This window comes from Piliocolobus tephrosceles, chromosome 4 (assembly GCF_002776525.5).
Source record: "Piliocolobus tephrosceles isolate RC106 chromosome 4, ASM277652v3, whole genome shotgun sequence".
Taxonomy (NCBI): domain Eukaryota; kingdom Metazoa; phylum Chordata; class Mammalia; order Primates; family Cercopithecidae; genus Piliocolobus; species Piliocolobus tephrosceles.
In genome coordinates this window covers 167026580-167046759 of record NC_045437.1, presented here as the reverse complement: position 1 = coordinate 167046759, position 20180 = coordinate 167026580, and the positions used below count along the sequence as shown (strand labels likewise).

Here is a 20180-nt window from a genome sequence, read left to right as displayed (position 1 = left end):
GTACAGCAGTTTTTCATTCAACAAATACTTACTGAGTGCCTGCTCTATGTATTCTGGGTGTAGGGAATATAGCAGTGAATAAGCTATGAATATAACAGCTTAAAAAAAAAACCCAAAATTTAAAAAATATTTCAGTTCCCTAAATAAGAAGCTGGTAAAGTAATGTACACTTTCGTGTAAAAAAATACCTTTTTACTTTAGTGATTATGTTTGTGTGAATGTGTGTGTTTTTAAGAGCTAGAGTCTTGCTCTGTCACCCAGGCTGGAGTGCAGTGGCGCAATCCTAGGTAACAGCAGCCTTGGACTCTTGGGCTCAAGTGATCCTACCCCCTTGTCCTCTTGAGTAGCACAGGCATAAATCACCACACCTGGCTAGTTTTTGTATTTTTTGTAGAGATAGGATCTCAATATGTTGCACTGACTGGTCTCAAACTCCTAGGTTTAAGGGATCCTCCCACCTTGGCCTTCCAAAGTGCTGGGATTATAGGCATGAGCCACTGAGCCTGGCCGGTGTTTGTGTTTAAAATTTAAAACGGCCGGGCGTGGTGGTTTATGGCTGTAATCCCAGCACTTTGGGAGGCCGAGACTGGCGGATCACGAGGTCGGGAGATCGAGACCATCCTGGCTAACACGGTGAAACCCTGTCTCTACTAAAAACTACAAAAAACTAGCCGGGCGAGGTGGCGGCCCCTGTAGTCCCAGGCTACAGTAGTCGTAGGCGGCTACCCGGGAGGCTGAGGCAGGAGAATGGCGTGAACCCGGGAGGCGGAGCTTGCAGTGAGCTGAGATCCGGCCACAGCACTCCAGCCTGAGACTCCGTCTCAAAAAAAAAAAAAAAAAAAAAAATTAGTCAGGCATGGTGGCGGGCACGGGTAATCCCAGCTACTTGGGAGGCTGAGACAGGCGAATCGCTTGAGCCTGGGAAGTGGACGTTGCAGAGAGCCAAGATCATGCCACTGCACTCCAGCCTAGGTGACAGAGTAAGACTCCATCTCAAAATAAATAAATAAATAAATAAAAATTTAAAACACATTACATCACATTCTAACAAAGTCAGTAATAGGAAGTTTAAGGTAGAAATGGGTGGTTTCTCCTCTTTGCTTCTAGTCTCATTCCCCCAGAAATAAAGTGTCTGGGTGTATCTTAGAATTTTTTCCCTGTGCTGTGAGCACATACTTTTTTTTTGTTTTAAAAAAATGCATGGCAAGATTTTAGCTGTCATCCTACAATTTCTAGACATCTTTCAATATCGGTATGGAGAGGTCTGTCTCCTCTTTCTAACTACTGGAGATGGGCTGTACCATGGTAGGATGTGCCATAATTTTTTTCCCCAGGTGTCTGCTGATGGCCAAGACATCCTTGGACATACTTTTTTATGCTCACTGCTAGGATCTCTGTAGAACCTTAATTAGAAATGGTACTTCCAGCCCTTTACAATTTTTACAGATATTGCACAATTGTTATTCAAGAAGTTTATACAAATTTATGCTTAGTGTACTAAATAATTTACTTTTAAAGAATGAATTTTTGCACTTTAAGCATGTAAGGCTTTACTGTGTGCCTGTACTGTGTTGGTGGCGATTTAAAGATGGAAGGGTGATGTTCCTGCTCTTAGGGATTCTCAGCCCATACAGAAGCTGCTCAGAGCTAGGCTGGGAAAGGTTAGGGTGCCCCAATGTCAACTGGAGCCTTGTATCCAGGGACCTGAGGGAGGGAGAGGTCAGTTCGGCCTGGCAGGGTGGCTGTGCTGAGGTGGGGGTGCTTAGGAAATGCTGACTTTGAAATCTGATTAGGTTTTTGCTAGGACTGTGAATTTTAGAAAGAGGAAATACAGGACAAAATCTTACCTCATAAGCCATTTTAAAACTCAGATATGCCCCCCAAAAAGGGGGGGAAGGGACACTTCTAAATAAGTTTGTGAAGAAGTAGGAGATGGTAGTGTAAGAAAATGCAGATATACCCAAATGTTACTTCCTGGGGAGATTATTCCTGTCCCATTCCCTACCCTATAGTTTACTTGTTTAATATCCTCTGCCCCCAAGCTATAAACTCCTTGAGGCTAGGTAGTGTCCATCTCCACTGTTGTATCCTAATACAGAATTCAGTACATGTCTGTTGAATAAATAATGAGTGATGTAATCTTCATAGGAGGAGGAAAACCAGAAGAGCCAGTGATCTTGAGGCATGTAGCAGCTCAGAGAGTTAGGTGGAGGGTTATGCTGCAGACTGGAATTTCAGGATTGTGCAAAGCATTGCAGTAAGAGTGGTGGGGAGAGATCAGCTGACTACCCTTGAGAGCTATAAGGGAGTGTGGACCTTAACTTCAGACAGGGAAGTCATAGGGTAATTTTGAGGAAGGAAGTAACATGTAATCATTTTGTATTTAGAAAGATGACTGGCAGTTCAGGCACAAAATACAGTCAACTAGGTAGTTTATAAATCACAGAAATTTATGTCTCACAGTTCTGGAGGCTGGGAAGTCCAAGATCAAGGTGCTGGCAGATTCAGTGTCTAGTGAGGGCCCATTTCCAGGTTTATAGGTGATCCCTGCTTGTTGTGTAGAAGTGGCAAAGATCTCACTGGGACCTATTTTATAAGGTTACTAATCCCAGTTATGAGGGCTCTGCCCATGACCTCATCACTTCCCAAAGACCTTACCATCTAATACCATCATCACATTGGGTTTAGAATTTCAGCATAAGAATTTGGGGGAGACAATCAGACCGAAGCAATGATTCTGAAGTACTCATCATTTAAGAGACTCTTGCAAATGATCAGAAAGGAGAGGATGAAGGCTAGAACTAAGACTTTAGCTTTGAACATGGAAAGGAAGTGATGACTGCAAGAATCTCCAGTACCTGGTGACCAGATGTACGGCAGCAGGGTGACTCCTTGTGGGTGCAGGTACCAGTAAGCAAATAAGAACTGAAGTGGGGCAGGTATTTCATCTGGGCACCCGCTAAGTTTTTAGTGATGGGTATAGCTATTTGATTTTGGAGTCTAGGGTGGATTGAAGTCTGACTTAGAAATATGGCTCTAAGGGGACATTCAGCATAAAAGTTAAAAAAAAAAAAAAAAAAAAAAACCCAGAGAGAAAGAGTGAGGAAAGAGGGAGGGCCAAGGATAAAGCCTTAGAACTTGAATAAGCAAAGAAGTCCCATCCGAGAAGCCAGAGGGAGAAAGAAACCCAGGAGCATGAGGCTGGAAGAGAGAGCGTGGAAGACGCTTTAAAGAAAGAAAGTGCCAGATGCTCCTGAGTGGCCTTGCAATTTGAGGACGGAGAACAGTCCATTCTAAGAACTGAGAATAATAGGTCTTGGATGCCACTTTAGGCTGGTATTTTCAATTTTAAGATACATTGTTGACAAAAATAACAAAACTAGAATTACTACTTAGGTCACAATACAAAGGTATAAATGTATTAGACTTGAATTTTTTGTTTTTGTTTTTGATTTTTTGAGACAAAAATCTCCCTGCGTCACCCAGGCTGGAGTGCAGTGGTGTGATCTCGGCTTACTTCAGCCTCCACCTCCTGGGTTCAAGCTATTCTCCTGCCTCAACCTCACAAGTAGCTGGGCCTACAGGCGCGTGCCACCATGTCTGGCTAATTTTTTGTAGAGTTGGAGTTTCACCATGTTGGCCAGGCTGGTCTTTGAACTCCTGACCTCAAGTGATCCACATGCCTCAGCCTCCCAAAGTGCTGGGATTACAGGAGAGAGCCACCACACCCAGCCTTAGACTTCAGTTTTTATAGCTGTAAAAATCAAGGAGTTGAATTAGATTCAAGTCCATTTTAAGTACGTGCTTGACTGCATGTGTTATGTGTAGACAAATATATCTTCTTGGGACCTGGATACTATCATGGATTTACTTGATAAACACTTAGAAACGTATCATGCTCTTCAGTACACAAGGCAGCTTCTTATATCATAATGTAATATATTATTATGATCATTATTATTTTAAAGCTTTTATGGCTTAAACTGCAAAAGTTGAACAATTTAATAAACCATCATTTACCCATTGCTTACCTTCAATAGTTTACAATTCTTTTTTGTTTGTTTGTTTTTGTTTTTTTTACAAAAGTTTATTCTTAAATGTACAACAGCTCCAAGACAACACTTAATTCCAGCTTTAGATGGCAAAAGATGTTACGGCAGGGAATATAGACGTTTAAATAAGGGTGAAATAAAGGGTCACCATCTCCTCAGGTACAAGGAACAGCTTACTTTTTGCCAGATTTCTTAATTCCACCTGTGGCCAAGGGCCCCTTTCCTGCGGCCTTCGCTTTTAGCTCCTCCAGTTTCTTCTGCTCCTCTTTTTGTTTCTGCTTGAAAGCCTTATCTTCCTCGTCCATCTCCTTGGCCTGCTTCTTAGGCTGTTTCAGTGGCTTCTTCTTGCCACCTTCGCGGCCGGACATGGCGCCTGCCGGCCCTTCCCCAGACCCTGCCACCGGAAATGGCGCATCTTCCCCCACCCGCTGTCGTAGACAGCGAGGCGGCCCCCCAAAGTTTACAATTCTTTCATTCACTACCCCTCAGTCCCTGTCTTTAAAAAAAAAAATTCTGGAGTATTTTCAAGCAAATTCAAAACATAATTTTATCTGCATATATTTTACTATGTATACCTGACAGTTAAAGACTTTTAAAAAGCATAACCAACATGTAAATATTACAACAAAAATTAGCAATACCTTAATAGCATCCAGTTTCTGGTTGTTTTTGTTGGTTTTAAAATATGCACAATGTAAACCCTGCCTTGGAATTAATAGTGATTTATGTGTATTTTATTGTTACTGTAGTGCTATTTAATATATGTATACACACACACACACACACACGTATTTTTCTTTTCGTTGTTTTAAAAATTTTATTTTCGAGTTCTGGGATACATGTGAAGAATGTGCAGCTTTGTTACATGGGTAAACATGTGCCGTGGTGGTTTGCTGCACTACTATTTTGTATTTTTGAGAACAAAGCCGAGATGCTGAGTGAGGAAGCCTGGCTACCTGAGAATGACTCTTCTGTTTCAGAATAGCTTTTTTTTTTTTTTTTTGACAAAGGGTTTCACTCTGTCACCCAGGCTGGAGTTCAGTGGTAGAATCGGAGTTCACTGCAGCCTTGACCTCCCCAGGCTCAAGTGATTCCCCCACCTCAGCCTCCCAAGTAGCTGGGACTACAGGTGCATGCCATCACATCCAGCACATTTTGTATTTTTGCTAGAGACATAATTTCACCATGTTGCCCAGGCTGGTCTTGAACTTCTGCATTCAAGTGATCCACCCACCTCAGCCTCTGAAAGTACTGAGATTGTAGGCATGAGCCACCACGCCCAGCCGCATTTAATAGTAAGGGCACTTTCCTCCCCAGAACCCCTGAGCAAATAAGTCTCCCTTCAGTTTCTTTCTCATTATCCCCAGTTGATTTCTCAACACAGAATTCCAGAGGAATTCCAGTGCCAATTTGCTGAGGCCAGGGTTATCTTAACCAACCATCATGGCAAGGAGGGTAGGTTAACCGGACAGAGTTAAAATAGGAGGCATCTCTGGGGCTGGGAATGGATTAGTCCATTCCTGCCACCAAACCCCTCAGGCATCACAGTGGGAGAAGGGCAGCAGGATGTCCGGAAGACCACAAATCCACGCCACGTCCTTCAGTCATCCATTACCAACATGTATGATGAAGGAGGCCTTTGTTAACAAGGACGTAGCTGGCACAGTGCCTCATTCGTGGTAGGCTCATAGCAGAAGCCCACATTAAATATTTGTTGAGTGATTAAATCAAGCATGTGTAAAATATGTTCCTTACCCTTTTTTTTTTTTTTTTTGAGACGGAGTCTTCGCTCTATTGCCCAGCCTAGAGTGCACTGGCGCAATCTTGGCTCACTGCAAGCTCTGCCTCCTGGGTTCACGCTATTCTCCTGCCTTAGCCTCCCAAGTAGCTGGGACTACAGGCACCTGCCACCAAGACCAGCTAAATTTTTGTATTTTTTAGTAGAGACGGAGTTTCACCTTGTTAGCCAGGATAGTCTCGATCTCCTGACCTCATGATCTGCCCGCTTCAGCCTCCCAAAGTGCTGGCATTACAGGCGTGAGCCACCGCGCCTGGCAGTATGTTCCTTACCCTTAAGGACAAGAAATACAGTTTGAAAACATTCTTCTTGAACATTAACAAACTTAGAATGGTACGTTCATTTAAGAATCAAAATAGGCACAAGAGGATTGAATTTTGTAAATATGGTGCTTAGAAATTTGGGGGCACAAGCAAGCTTGTTTTCATTGAGCTAGAAACATATTTTAACTTTTTTTTAGATGTTATTTTCAAATTTATGTATTCTTTAAAAATTTTTTTCATATAGGTGGAGGTCTTGCAGTGTTGCCCAGGCAGGCCTTGAACCCCTAGCCTGAAGCAATCCTACCGCCTCAGCCTCCCAAAATGCTGGAATTACAGGCTTGAGCCACTGCACCTGCCTTAAGAACTTGGAAATAAACCAAATAAGTTATTTTGTTCTTCAGCCTGTTCCTTTACGAGTGTACAATCAAATGACTGGTTTTAAAATCACTTGGATTGGTTCTGTACTTAAAACACAAACTAGGTACCCAGTCTTGTATTTTGTATTTTTAGGAATTTTTAAAAAACTAATTTTGTTTTGTATTTGTGTGAAGCATAGTCATAATTCTAAATCAAATACACTGCATTGAGTTTATCTGCTGAAATTCAGCATGTTTTTGTCCTCACTCTGTTACCTTATGCTCTCATCGATTACTATTTTAAAAAAAAAGTGGTATGAGGCCGTCCCCAGCACTACACTGATGAAAGGGAATTATTTTTTCTTCTGTATATAGAAGCTCTTACTGCTAGCAGATTTCTGGGATCAAAAGATGCCTGTAAAAATAATCATAGTGTTATCTATATAAAAAAAAATCTTATGGCTTATCCTTCCATTGAATAAAATATAAACACATACTAATATATTTGTGTCCCCACTCCTTTTATTAAACAGTAGTATACTAAAACATTTGATTTCAACTTGCTGTTTTTACTTAAAGATATATCCTGGAGATCGCTGCACAGGGACATATATGAAGATGTGTCATTCTTTTCCATACAGATACACCTCAGAGATACTGTGAGTTTGGTTCCAGACCACTGCAGTAAAGTGATTATCTTTTTTTTTTTTTTTTTGAGGCGGAGTCTTGCTCTGTCACCCGGGCTAGAGTGCAGTGGCCGGATCTCAGCTCACTGCAAGCTCCGCCTCCGGGGTTTACGCCATTCTCCTGCCTCAGCCTCCCAGTAGCTGGGACTACAGGCGCCCGCCACCTCGCCCGGCTAGTTTTTTGTATTTTTAGTAGAGACAGGGTTTCACCGTGTTAGCCAGGATGGTCTCAATCTTCTGACCTCGTGATCCGCCCGTCTCGGCCTCCCAAAGTGCTGGGATTACAGGCTTGAGCCACCGCGCCCGGCCAAATGATTATCTTAATAAAGCAAGTCACACTAATTTTTTGGTTTCATAGTGCATATAAATGTTTACACTACACTATAGTTTATTAAGTGTGCAATAGCATTATGTCTTTAAAAATGTACATACCTTAATTAAAAAGTATTTTATTGCTGAAAACTCTAATGATCATCTGAGCCTTCATTGAGCTGGAATCTTTGTTTGCCTTGATGTTGATGGCTGCTGACTGATCAGGGTGGTGGTTGCTAAAGGTTATGACTGTGCCAATTTCTTTTCCTTTTTTGTGGGGGGCGCGGGCGCAGAGTCTCGCTCTGTTGCTCAGGCTGGAGTACAGTGGTGCAATCTCGGGTCACCACAACCTCTGCCACCTGGGTTCAAGCGATTTCTCCTGCCTCAGCCTCCCGAGTAGCTGGGACTACAGGTGCATGCCACTATGCTTGGCTAATTTTTGTATTTTTAGTAGAGACAGGGTTTCACCATGTTGGCCAGGCTGGTCGCGAACTCCTGACCTCGTGATCTGCCCACCTCAGCCTCCCAAAGTGCTGGAATTACAGACGTGAGCCATCACGCCCAGCCGACTGTGCCAATTTCCTAAGACAGTTAAGTTTGCCCTATCAATTGACTTTCTTTCGTGAAAGATTTCTCTGTAGCATGTGATGCTGTTTGATAGTATTTTACCCTCAGAAATTCTTTCAAAATTGGTTTCAGGTATCTGGGCATGGTAGCTCTAACTTGTAACCCTAGCACTTAGGGAGGCCAAGGCAGGAGGGTTGATTGAGTCTAGGAGTTTGAGACCAGCCTGGGCAACCTCACGAGACCCAGTCTCTATTAAAAAATAATTGGAATCAGCCCTGTCAAATGTTGCTGCTGCTTTATCAGCTAAGTCTGCATAATGTTCTATATCCTTTGTTGTCATTTCAACAGTGTTCACACATCTTTGTTAGGAGTAGTTTCCATCTCAAGAAACCACTTTCATGGCCGGGCGCGGTGGCTCAAGCCTGTAATCCCAGCACTTTGGGAGGCCGAGACGGGCGGATCACGAGGTCAGGAGATCGAGACCATCCTGGCTAACACGGTGAAACCCCGTCTCTACTAAAAATACAAAAAACTAGCCGGGTGATGTGGCGGGCGCCTGTAGTCCCAGCTACTCGGGAGGCTGAGGCAGGAGAATGGCGTAAACCCGGGAGGCAGAGCTTACAGTGAGCTGAGATCCGGCCACTGCACTCCAGCCCCGGAGACAGAGCGAGACTCCGTCTCAAAAAAAAAAAAAAAAAAAAAAAAGAAACCACTTTCTTTGCCCTTCCTTAAGAAGCAACTTCTCACCTATTTAAGTTTCATTATGAGTCCATTATAGGGTTATTAATTTACCTAATTTCAATATTGTTTGTCCTAAGGAATAGTGAGGCCTAAGGAGAGGGAGAGAAACAGGGAATTGCTGGTCTGTGGAACAGCCCAAGCACACAGCATTTGTCAGTTAAATTTGCCATCTTTTATTTATTTATTTACTTATTTTAGGTTCAGGGGTACATGTGCAGGTTTGTTACATGGGTAAATTGCATGTTATGGGAATTTGGTGTACAGATTATTTCATCACCCAAGTAATGGGCATAGTACCCAGGTAGGTTTTTGATCTTCTCCCCTCTCCCTCCCTCCACCCGCAAGTAATTCCTGGTGTCTGTTGTTCCCTTCTGTATCCATGTGCTCTTGTTGTTTAGCTCCCTTAAAAGCTCACTTCTAAGTGAGAATGTACAGTATTTGGTTTTCTGTTTCTGTATGTGTTTGTTTAGGTTAATGGCCCCCAGCTCCATCCAAGTTGCCACAAAGGACATGATCTTGTAATTCTTTATGGCTGCACAGTATTCCATGGTGTATATGTACCAAGATTTCTTTATCCAGTCTACTGTTGATGGGCATTTAGGTTGATTTCATGTTTTTGCTACTGTGAATAGTGCTGCGATGAACATACATGTGCATGTGTCTTTATGGTAGAATGATTTATTTTCTTAGGGTATATACCCAATAATTGGAATGCTGGGTCAAATGGTGGTTCTTTGTCCTTCTTTTTTGAGACAGAGTCACCCACGCTGGAGTGCAGTGGTGCCATCTCAGCGCACTGCAACCTCTGCCTCCCAGGTTCAAACAATTCTCATGCCTCAGCCTCCCCAGTAGCTGGGATTACAGGTGCCCACCCCCATGCATGGCTAATTTTTGCATTTTTAGTAGAGACGAGATTTCACCATGTTGGCCAGGCTGGTTTTGAACTCCTGACCTCAGGTGATCTGCCCACCTTGGCCTCCCAAAGTGCTGGGAATACAGGCATGAGCCACTGCACCTGGTCTGTTACTTATTAAAAGCTGTAAATAGCTCAAAAGAAAAGTTTCCTTGACTCCAGTGTCTTCCAGTCGGTGCTGCAGTCTATTTCCTTTGGGTCAAGGGTCTCCTCAGTATCTTTCCTTCATGGTTGTCACAAAGATGTTACCAGAAAGGGGTCCTGATCCAGACTCCCAAGAGAGGGTTCTTGAATCTCACACAAGAAATAGTAAGAAGCAAATCCACAGAGGAAAGTAAAACCAAGTTTATTAAGAAAGTAAAGGAATAAAGAATGGCTCCTCCATAGGCAGAACAGCCTGCATATGTTATTTTTTGACTTTTTAATAATAGCCATTCTGAAAGATGTGAGATGATATGTCATTGTTGTTTTGATTTGCATTTTCTACTGATCAGTGATGTTAAGCATCTGCTCATATGCTTGTTGGCTGCTTGCTTATCTTTTGTTTGTTTGTTTTTTCTGGGACAGAGTCTCGCTCTGTTGCCCAGGCTGGAGTGCAGTGGTGCCATCTTGGCTCACTGCAGTCTCCACTTCCCAAGAGCGATTCATCTGCCTCAACCTCCCGAGTACCTGGGACTACAGGTGCCCACCACCACACCCAGCTAATTTTTGCATTTTTAGTAGGGACGAGGTTTCACCATGTTGGCCAGGCTGGCCTCGAACTCCTGACCTCAGGTGATCCACCGACCTCAGCCTCCCAAAGTGTTGGGATTATAGGCATGAGCTACCAGGTTTGGCCTGTTTGTCTTCTTTTGAAAAGTGTTGGTCCAGACGTGGTGGCTCACGCCTGTAATCCCAGCACTTTGGGAAGCCAAGGTGGGTTGATCACGAGGTCAGAAGTTCAAGACCAGCCTGACCAAGATGATGAAACCCCGTCTCTACTAAAAGTACAAAGATTAGCCTGTGTTGGCGGGCACCTGTAATCCCAGCTACTCGGGAGGTTGAGGCAGAGAATTGCTTGAACCCAGGAGGCGGAGGTTTCAGTGAGCTGAGATGGCACCACTGCACTCCAGCCTGGGCAACAGCTTTGTCTCAAAACGAAAACAAAAACAAAAACATGGGTGGCACCACAGTGCCAAGAAATCTTCACCTTTTGGCCAGATGCAGTGGCTCATGCCTGTAATCCCCGCACTTTGGGAGGCCGAGGTTGGCGGATCACCTGAGGTCGGGAGTTGGAGACCAGCCTGACCAAGGTGGTGAAACCCCATGTCTACTAAAAATACAAAATTAGCTAGGCGTGATGGTGCATGCCTGTAATCCCAGCTACTCTGGCGGCTGAGGCAGGAGAATCTCTTGAAGCTGGGAGGTGGAGGGTGTGGTGAGCAGAGACTGTACCGTCGCACGCCAGCCTGGGCAATAAGAGCAAAACTCTGTCCCAAAAACAAAAGAAAAGTGTTTGTTCATGTCCTTTGGCCATGTTTTAATGGGGTTGTTTGGTCTTTGCTTGTAAATTCGTTTTAAGTTCCTTATAGATTCTGGATGTTAGACCTTTGTCACATGCATAATTTGCAAATATTTTCTCCCATTCTGTGGGTTGTCTGTTTACTCTGATAGTTTCTTTTGCTGTGCAGAAAGAAGCTCTTTAGTTTAATTAGGTCCCATTTGTCAATTTTTGTTTTCGTTGCAATTGCTTTTGATATTTTTGTCATGAAATCTTTGCAGGGGCCTACGTCCAGAATGGTATTTCTTAGGGTTATCATTAGGGGTTTTATAATTTTAGGTTTTACATTTAAATCTTTAATCCATATTGAGTTTAATTTTTTTTTATTTAATAATTTTTTTTTTTTGAAAAGGAGTTTCACTCTTCTTTCCCAGGCTGGAGCGCAATGGCGCTATCTCAGCTCACTGCAACCTCCACTTCCCAGGTTCAAGTGATTCCCCTGTCTCAGCCTCCGGAGTAGCTGGGATTACAGGCATGTGCCACCACACCTGGCTAATTTTTAAATTTTTATTAGAGACAGGGTTTCACCATATTGGTCAGGCTGGTCTCGAACTCCTGACCTCAGGTGATCTGCCTGCCTCAGCCTCCCAAAGTGCTGGGATTACAGGCATGAGTCACTGCACCCGACCTGCGTTTGTTTTTGTGTATGGTGTAAGGAAGGGGTTCAGTTTCAGTCCTCCACATATGGCTACCATTTATCCCTTCACCATTTACTTATTTATTTTTTAACCTTTTTTTTAGGTTCAGAGGTACATATGCCTGTTTGTTATGTAGGTCAACTCATATCACAGTGGTTTGGTGTACAGATTATCTCCTCATCATCGCTTCTTGGCCTTTTGGCTAAGATTAAGTGCAGATTATCTCATCATCCAGGTACTAAACCTAGTACCTGATAGTTATTTATTGTGATCCTCTTTCTCCTCTCATCCTCCACCCTCCATTAGGCCCCAGTGTCTGTTGTTGCCCTCCATGTGTCCGTGCGTTCTCATCATTTAGCTCCCACTTATAAGTGAGAACATGTGTTATTTAGTTTCTTTTCCTGCGTTAGTTTGCTAATGATAATGGCCTCCAGCTCCATCCATGTTCCCGCAAAGGACAGTCTCTCATTCTTTTTCATGGCTGCATAGTATTCCATGGTGTGTATGTACCACCTTTTCTTTATTCAGTCTTCCTTTGATGGGTTTTTTTTTTTTTTTTTTTAATTTTGAGACGGAGTCTCGCTCTGTTGCCCCACCTGGAGTGCAGTGGCACAATCTCGGCTCACCGCAACGTCCACCTCCCGGGTTCTAGTGATTCTCCTGCCTCAGCCTCTCAAGTAGCTGGGACTACAGGTGTGTGCAACCACACTCAGCTAATTTTTTGTATTTTTAGTAGAGACGAGGTGTCACCATGTTGGCCAGGATGGTCTCAATCTCTTGATCTCGTGATCCACCCGCCTCGGCCTCCCAAAGTGCTGGGATTACAGGCATCAATTTAGATTGATTCCATGTCTTTGCTCTTGTGGATAGCCAGCACCATTTATTGAGTTTGCCATCTTTTAATAGGTGTGGCTTGTGGAACTCCAAAACAATTACTGTAGTAACATGTTAGATCACTGATCACAAGTCACCATAACAGATAAAATAATAATGGAAAGGTTTTTGAAATACTGGGAGAATTACAAAACTGTGACACAGAGACACGAAGTGAGCACATGCAGTTGGAAAAATGCCGCCGATAGGCTTGCTCGATGCAGGATCATGGCAAAACTTTAATTTGTAATAAATGCAGTATCTGCAAAGCATATTAAAGCAATGTATACTCAAACAAGGTAAAGCCTGTGTCTGAATTGTTCTCCATTGTCTTCAATCAATAGCCTATGTGTATGTCTTTTTGTGTTTTTGTCAGTGAGTCTTTAGAATAAATTTCTAGCAGTGGTTACTGGACCAAAAATTAAATGCATGTTTAATGTTAGCTGATGTCGTCAAATTCCCATCCATAGGAACTGTGGCATTATGCATTACTGTAGCAGTTTATGAGTGTATATCCTTTCTCATAAGCTTGCCAACTGAGTGTTCTCAGGCTCTTGGATTTGTGCCAATCTGATAGGTGAACAGTAGTATCACAATGTAATTCTTAATGTCATTCATGATTTTTTGAATTAGGAATGAAGTCGAACATCTTTTTATATGGTTAAGAATCATTTTCACTTATTTCTGTGAATACGACAGTTTATAAAATTGTATTTATTATTTTAAATGTCTCACTCTTTCAGTAGCTGGGACTACAGGTGCCTACCACCACGCCTTGCTAATTATTGTGTTTTTGGTACAGATAGGGTTTCACCATGTTGCCCAGGCTAGTCTTGAACTCTCGGACTTAAGTTATCCACCCGCCTCTGCCTCCCAAAATGCTAGAATTACAGGAGTGAGCTACCAGGCCCAGCCTGACTTGTCTGTTTTAATGCCATTGATTTCTAGGTATCATGCCTGGATATTGTAATCATGTGCCTGGATATTGTAATCATTTGCCTGGATATTGTAATCATTTGCATTTGAATAAATGAATGAATGAGACCTGCTTATGTTAGTCTTACCTTAAGAGATTTAGGGAAGGGAAAAAGTTAATGGCTCATGCCTTCAGTCTCAGGTACTCAGGAGGCCAAAGCAGACTTGAGCTCAGGAGTTGGAGACCAGACTGCACAACATAAAGGCCAAGGTGGGAAGATCCCTTGAGCCCAGGAATTTGAGGAGTAGCCTGGGCAACGTAGTGAGAACTCACCTCTACAAATAATTTTAAAAATTAGCTAGGCCTAGTGGTACGTACCTATGGTCCCTACTGGAGAGGCTGAGGTGGGAGGATTGCTTGACCCCGGGAGGTTAAGGCTACAGTAGTGAGCCATGATCACTCTACTGCACCCTAACCTGGGTGGCAGAGCAAGACACTGTCTCAAATAATAAGTAATAATAATTGTCGATGAAAAGTGTCAAACTGTGTAAAATATTTGAGGATATTTATTCTGAGCCAAATATGAGTGACCATGGCCCGTGACAGCCCTTGGGAGGTCCTGAGAACATGTGCCCAAGGTGGTCAGGGCGCAGCTTGGTTTTATACATTTTAGAGAGGCATGAGACATCAAATACATTTTAGAAATACCTTGTTTTGTCCAGAAAGGTGGAACAACTCAAAGCCAGGAGCTTCCAGGCTATAGGTGAATTTAAACGTTTTCTGGTTGAGTTTGCCTAAAAACCTGGGATAGATAGAAAAGGAATGTTCAGGTTAAGACAAAGATTGTAGAGACCAAAGTTCTTTTGAAGTCTAATAGTGGCTGCCCTTAGAGACAATAGGTGACAAATGTTTCCTATTCAGTTCTTTGTTAATCTCTTTAGGATTGGGAGGTTCTGGAAGAAAAAGGTCTTCTAGCTGTGTTAATATTCTTTACAGATGTAAATTTCCCCCCACAAAGAACAGCTTTGCAGGGCCATTTCAAAATATGGCAAAGAAACATGTTTCGGGGTAAAATATTTTGATGTTCTTCTTTTGTCTCCTAATGTTATGCTAGAGTCAGGTTGGAAAGTAAATCATGCTATATAGGATTAAATAAAACCCATCTGTGGGCATGACTCCCTAGACCGCTTAGATAGTAATTTGGGCAAGATAAAAAAAAATCAGAGTTTAGTCCTCATAATTAACATAAGACATAGACTAACCATTGATGTACTTTACGTGTGTAAGTTCCCCGAAGTTCCTGGCTCATGGTCCTAGCTCATAGGCTGTGTTTGTTATCTTTGGGCCACTCTAAACATTGAAAGAAGTCTGACTCTATCTTTTATTCCATTTGTAGAATCAGATTAGCCCTGTAGGAGGTGAAGGGGCACTACCAGTGAGAGGTACATACTATATTTCTAACAATTTTTAAAGAGCGAAATAATTTTTTTTTTTTTTGGAGACAGTCTTGCTCTGTCGCCCGGGCTGGAGTGCGGTGGCGCGATCTCAGCTCACTGCAAGCTCCGTCTCCCAGGTTCACACCATTCTCCTGCCTCAGCCTCCCAAGTAACTGGGACTACAGGAGCCCGCCACCACGCCCGGCTAATTTTTTGTATTTTTAGTAGAGATGGGTTTTCACTGTTAGCCAGGATGGTCTTGATCTCCTGACCTCGTGATCCACCCGCCTCTGCCTCCCAAAGTGCTGGGATTACAGGCATGAGCCACTGTGCCCAGCCAAGAAAATTTTTAAAAGCTGAATTATTTGATTATCTGTCTAGTAGGAAAATGTCATCTCATAGTAACTGAGAATTAATTTTCGTTTCACTCAGGTGGGATCTTTTTATCACTTACTTTATGTTCCCAATCAAATAAATGCAAGAGAAAGAAACTTGAGGCCGGGTGCGGTGGCTCATGCCTGTAATCCCAGCACTTTGGGGAGGCCAAGGTGGTTAGATCACTTAAGGTCAGGAGTTTGAGACCAGCCTGGCCAACATGGTGAAACCCTGTCTCTACTAAAAATACAAAAACTAGCCGGCATGGTGGTGCGCCCCTGTAATCCCAGCTACTGGGGAGGCTGAGGCATGAGAATTGCTTGAATCTGGTAGGTGGAGTTGGCAGTGAGCCGAGATCCTGCCACTGTATTTCAGCCTGGGTGACAGAGCGAGACTTTGTCCACCATCCCTCCCAAAAAAAGAAACTTGACCCAGCCCTGTGAAGCATTACAACTCAGCACTGTAACTGAGTCTTCAAAAGGCCATTCCATCATTCTACCACACCAGCTGTTTCAGGATGATGGGGAATATGGTAAGCAGTGAATTCCATGAGTACGAGACCATTGCCTCACTTCATTCGCTATTTCGTTTGATTTGGGAAAACTCTCGGAGGATTTTTTTTTAACCTTCCTGAAAACTTTAGAAGGAGCAGAAAACCTTCTACAAAGCTAAAAGCCCTCTCAGATCCCGTGTAATTTGCTGGTTAAATTCTGATTATTAGATTGGGCATATTTGAAACGCCCAATGTGGTGTCCCTTTTCAGTTGCTTTTTTTCTTCTTTTCTGAGGAGAGTGAGTTGGTATTTGAAATATGCTATTCCCCTCTTCTCGTTGATTTTATAATTCTCATTCTAAGGAAGAGCCAATATGTGAATTGAGTCTCACCAGCTGTCTTTTCTTAGTAGGTATTGTTTCATAAACTGTAAGCTCTTTTCTCTACATCCTCACCCTTTTCTCCATTTCTTGCTAATGGAAATTCATCTAATTATTGAGGTTACATAGATAGAACAAAAATTCATTTCTGTGGTTACTTATTCTGTGCCTCCCATTCCCAGTGGTTGCATTGGTGTTGCAGGGCAGGGACCGCTGACATGAAAGCTCACTCTGGAAGGCTGAGTGGAAGTTTGCCAGTTTGAGAAAGGGAGGGGAATCATTTTAGGCTTAGGGAATTGTATGGGGAAGTGTAAGAAGTGTGGATAGTTGGTAAGGAGGGACGCATACTGGGGTTGGAGCTTGAAGAGTTGGGTTGAGTGGTTGCGCTGGGACTGAAGATCCCAGCTAAAAGTATGGTCTGGAAGTAGCCACAAGTAGAGAGTGGTTTTTTTGTTTGGTTTTGTTAAGAGGAGAGAAACATCAGGGGTACAAGTGACAAAAGAAAGAGGCTGGGCTAACTGGCTCACGCCTGTAACCCCAACACTTTGGGAGGCCGAGGTGGGCAGATCACAAGGTCAGGAGATCGAGACCATCCTGGCTAACAAGGTGAAACCCCGTCTCTACTAAACCCCACTCTACTAAAGTACATGGTGGTGGGTGCCTGTAGTCCCAGCTACTGGGGAGGCTGAGGCAGGAGAATGGTGTGAACCCAGGAGGCGGAGCTTGCAGTGAGCTGAGATTGCGCTGCTGCACTCCAGCCTGGGCAACAGAGCAAGACTCCGTCTCAAAAAAAAAAAAAAAAAAAAAAAAAAAAACAGAAAGAAAGGAAGAAATGATAGTTTCACCAGTAATTAAAGAAACCTAGTATAAAACAAGGCATGTGTTTTTTTTTTTTTTTAATTCAATAGGCAAAATGGAACAGATTGATAAAAACCAGTCCTTTTGAGGATGGAAGTGAGAGGAGACAGGTTCTCTAACACACTATTAGTGAGACTGAAAGTTGGAAGCTGGATTTTGGAGGTCAATTTGGCAGTATATATTAGATAAGATATTTATATACCCTTTGAAACAACCTTCCCACTTTTTAGTCTATATCCATAAATTCATAAAGATATACATATAAAGTTGTTCATTGTAGCATGGTTTACAATGTCAAGAGAAAATGAAAACAAGTCATCTACTTAACAAATATTTATCTACCTATTAAGTGGCAGGCACACTTATCTCCCTCTGGGGATACAGTAACGAAAAAAAGAATCAAAATTCTCTGCCTTCAAGGAGCTTGCATTGTAGTTGGGGGAGAGTAAGAGTAAACATGATAATTAAATTAAATATAGTATCTTAGATAGTTGTAAGCACTGTGGAGAAAAAGAAACAAAGGAAGATAGATAAAGAGTGCTGGGGGATCATCAGAGAAGCCTTCCCTGGAAAGGCAACATTGGAACTGAGACCTGAAGGAGGTGAGGGGGTGAGTCATGAGTTATCCAAGGGAAGTGTCTTTTAGGCAGAAGGAACAGTATGTGCAAAGAACATGAAGTGGAAGTGTGCATAATGTGTTTTAAGAGTAGAAAGGAACCAGTAGATTTGGAATGGAGTAGGAAAATAGAGAGTGATAAGAGATAAGGTCATATATAGTGTGGTGGGGGAAATAATGGGAAATGGAATGGTGGAGTGGGGGGGCAGAGCATAGGTCTGGTAGGCAGTGATAAGGACGTTGGCTTTTCTTTTTTCTTTTTTTTTTTGAAGGGGAAGGAGGCAAGGTCTCACTTTGTGACTCAAGCTGGAGTGTAGTGGTGCAGTCATGACTTGCTGCAGCCTTAACATCCCAGGCTCAAGTGATCTTCCTGCCTCAGCCTCCCAAGCAGCTGGGACCATGGATGCATGCTACCACACCTGGCTAATTTTTTATTTTTTGTGGAGGAGGGGTCTCACTTTGTTGCCAAGGCTGGTCTCAAAGTCCTGTGCTCAAGAGATCATCCCACCTTGGCCTCCCAAAGTTTTGGGATTACAAGCATGAGGCACTGTACCCAGCCCATGTTGGCTTTTACTTTGAGAAGTAGGAGGAAGAGGAACGACGTGATTCAGTAAGTATTTATTGATCACCAACCATGTGCCAGGAACTCTTCTAGATGCCAAGGACACAGTAGCAAAAAATATAAATGAAAATCCCTGCCTTTGTGGAGCTTACCTACTGGTTACATGAGTCATGTCTTAAAAGAATTACTCCCATTTTAATGTGGAGAATAAACTATAGGAAGAGTGGTACAGATAGGAAGCTCAGGAAGCTACTGTAGTATCCCAAGTGAAAGATGATGATGGCTTAGAACAGTTAGTTCTGTGGAAGGAAGTGTTGGAAGATGGTTGGATTCTGGATAGCTCTTGGTGATTGACGCAATAGGATCCACTGATGGATTAGATTTGGGGCATGAGAAAAAGTGAGGAACAAAGGTGACTCCCAAGGTTTTTAACCTGAAAAAAGGGAAGAATTTTAACCGCCCAGTGGGTTCACCCTGCCTGGTGCCTAGGCTGAGCTGATTTATCAAGACAGGGGAACTTCAATAGAGAAAGAGTAGTTCACGAAGAGCCTGCTGTGCAGGAAACTAGAGTTTTAGTATTTCTCAAATCAGTCTCCCCAAACATTCAGTGATGAGTTTTAAGGACAGCTTAGTGGGTGGGGAGGAGCCCGTGAGCCAGGAGTGCTGATTGGTCAGGTCAGAGATGAAATCATAGGGAGTCAGAACTGTCTTCTTGCCCTGAGTCAGTTCCTGGGTGGGAGCCACAAGATCAGATGAGCCAGTTTATCAGTGTGGGTGGTGCCAGCTGATCTATCAAGGGCAGGGTCTGCAAAATATCTTAAGCACTGATCTTAGGAGCAGCTTAGGGAGGGCAGATTCTTGTAGCCTCCAGCTACATGACTCCTAAACCATAATTTCTAATCTTATGGCTAATTTCTGAGTCCTACAAAGGCAGTATAGTCCCCAGCCAAGAAGGAGGTTTGCTTTGGGAAAGGGCTGTTATCGTCTTTGTTTTAAACTATAAACTGTAGACCTAAGTTCCTCCCAAGGTTAGTTCAGCCTACACTCAGAAATAAACAAGGACAGCTTGGAGGTTGGAAGCAAGATGGAGTCAATTAGGTTAGATCTCTTTCACTGTCTCAGTCATAATTTTGCAAAGGCAGTTGCAGAATGATGGCATTGTTTACTAAGTAGAAGACTGTGGGTAGAGCAGGTTCTGAAGTACCATTTCACAGGTGCTTAGTTTGAAATGTTTGACCAAATTATCGGGGCACCCTATGGCCTACTGAAGTTGTTGCATAAAATTAACCATGAGAAGCCTATTCCCTGTCAACTTGGTATTCATACACATTTCCTTAAACCATACTTAATTAAAGAAAGGCAAAGTAAAATAAGGTTTATTTGCTTGCTTTTTATTTATTTATTTTTTGAGACTGAATCTTGCTCTGTCACCCAGGCTAGAGCACAATGGCACGATCTCTACTCACTTGCAACCTCCACCTCCCGAGTTCAAGTGATTCTCGTGCCTCGGCCTCCTGAGTAGCTGGGATTACAGGTGGACACCACCACGCCTGGTTAATTTTTGTATTTTTAGTAGAGTAGTAGAGATGAGGTTTCACCATGTTGGCCAGGCTGGTCTTGAACTCCAGGCCTCAGGTGATCCACCCGCCTTGGCCTCCCAAAGTACTGGAATTACAGGCATGAGCCACTGTGCCCGGCCACTTGCTTGCTTTTTAATTCAATAGGAAAAATGGTAAAGATTGATAAAAACCAGTCATGATGAGGATGGAGGTGAGAGGAGGCAGGTTCTCTAACACACTATTGGTG

At 43.0% G+C, this 20180-nt stretch overlaps 2 protein-coding genes across 3 annotated transcripts in view; one reads left to right on the top strand and one right to left on the bottom strand.

Annotated features, from left to right (window-relative positions):
* Positions 1–20180, top strand: part of SNX24 (sorting nexin 24) — a 183994-nt gene that overhangs the window by 2479 nt on the left and 161335 nt on the right. The gene's annotated exons all lie outside the window — the stretch shown is intronic.
* On the bottom strand, positions 4062–4481 carry LOC111530135 (translation machinery-associated protein 7). Its single transcript, XM_023197197.3, has one exon. The coding sequence runs from the start codon at positions 4418–4420 to the stop codon at positions 4226–4228; it is 195 nt and encodes a 64-aa protein (XP_023052965.1). The 5' UTR covers positions 4421–4481; the 3' UTR covers positions 4062–4225.

Excerpts from the sequence above, each read along its gene's own strand:
- LOC111530135 (XM_023197197.3), bottom strand. The coding sequence starts at position 4,420 with ATGTCCGGCCGCGAAGGTGGCAAGAAGAAGCCACTGAAACAGCCTAAG.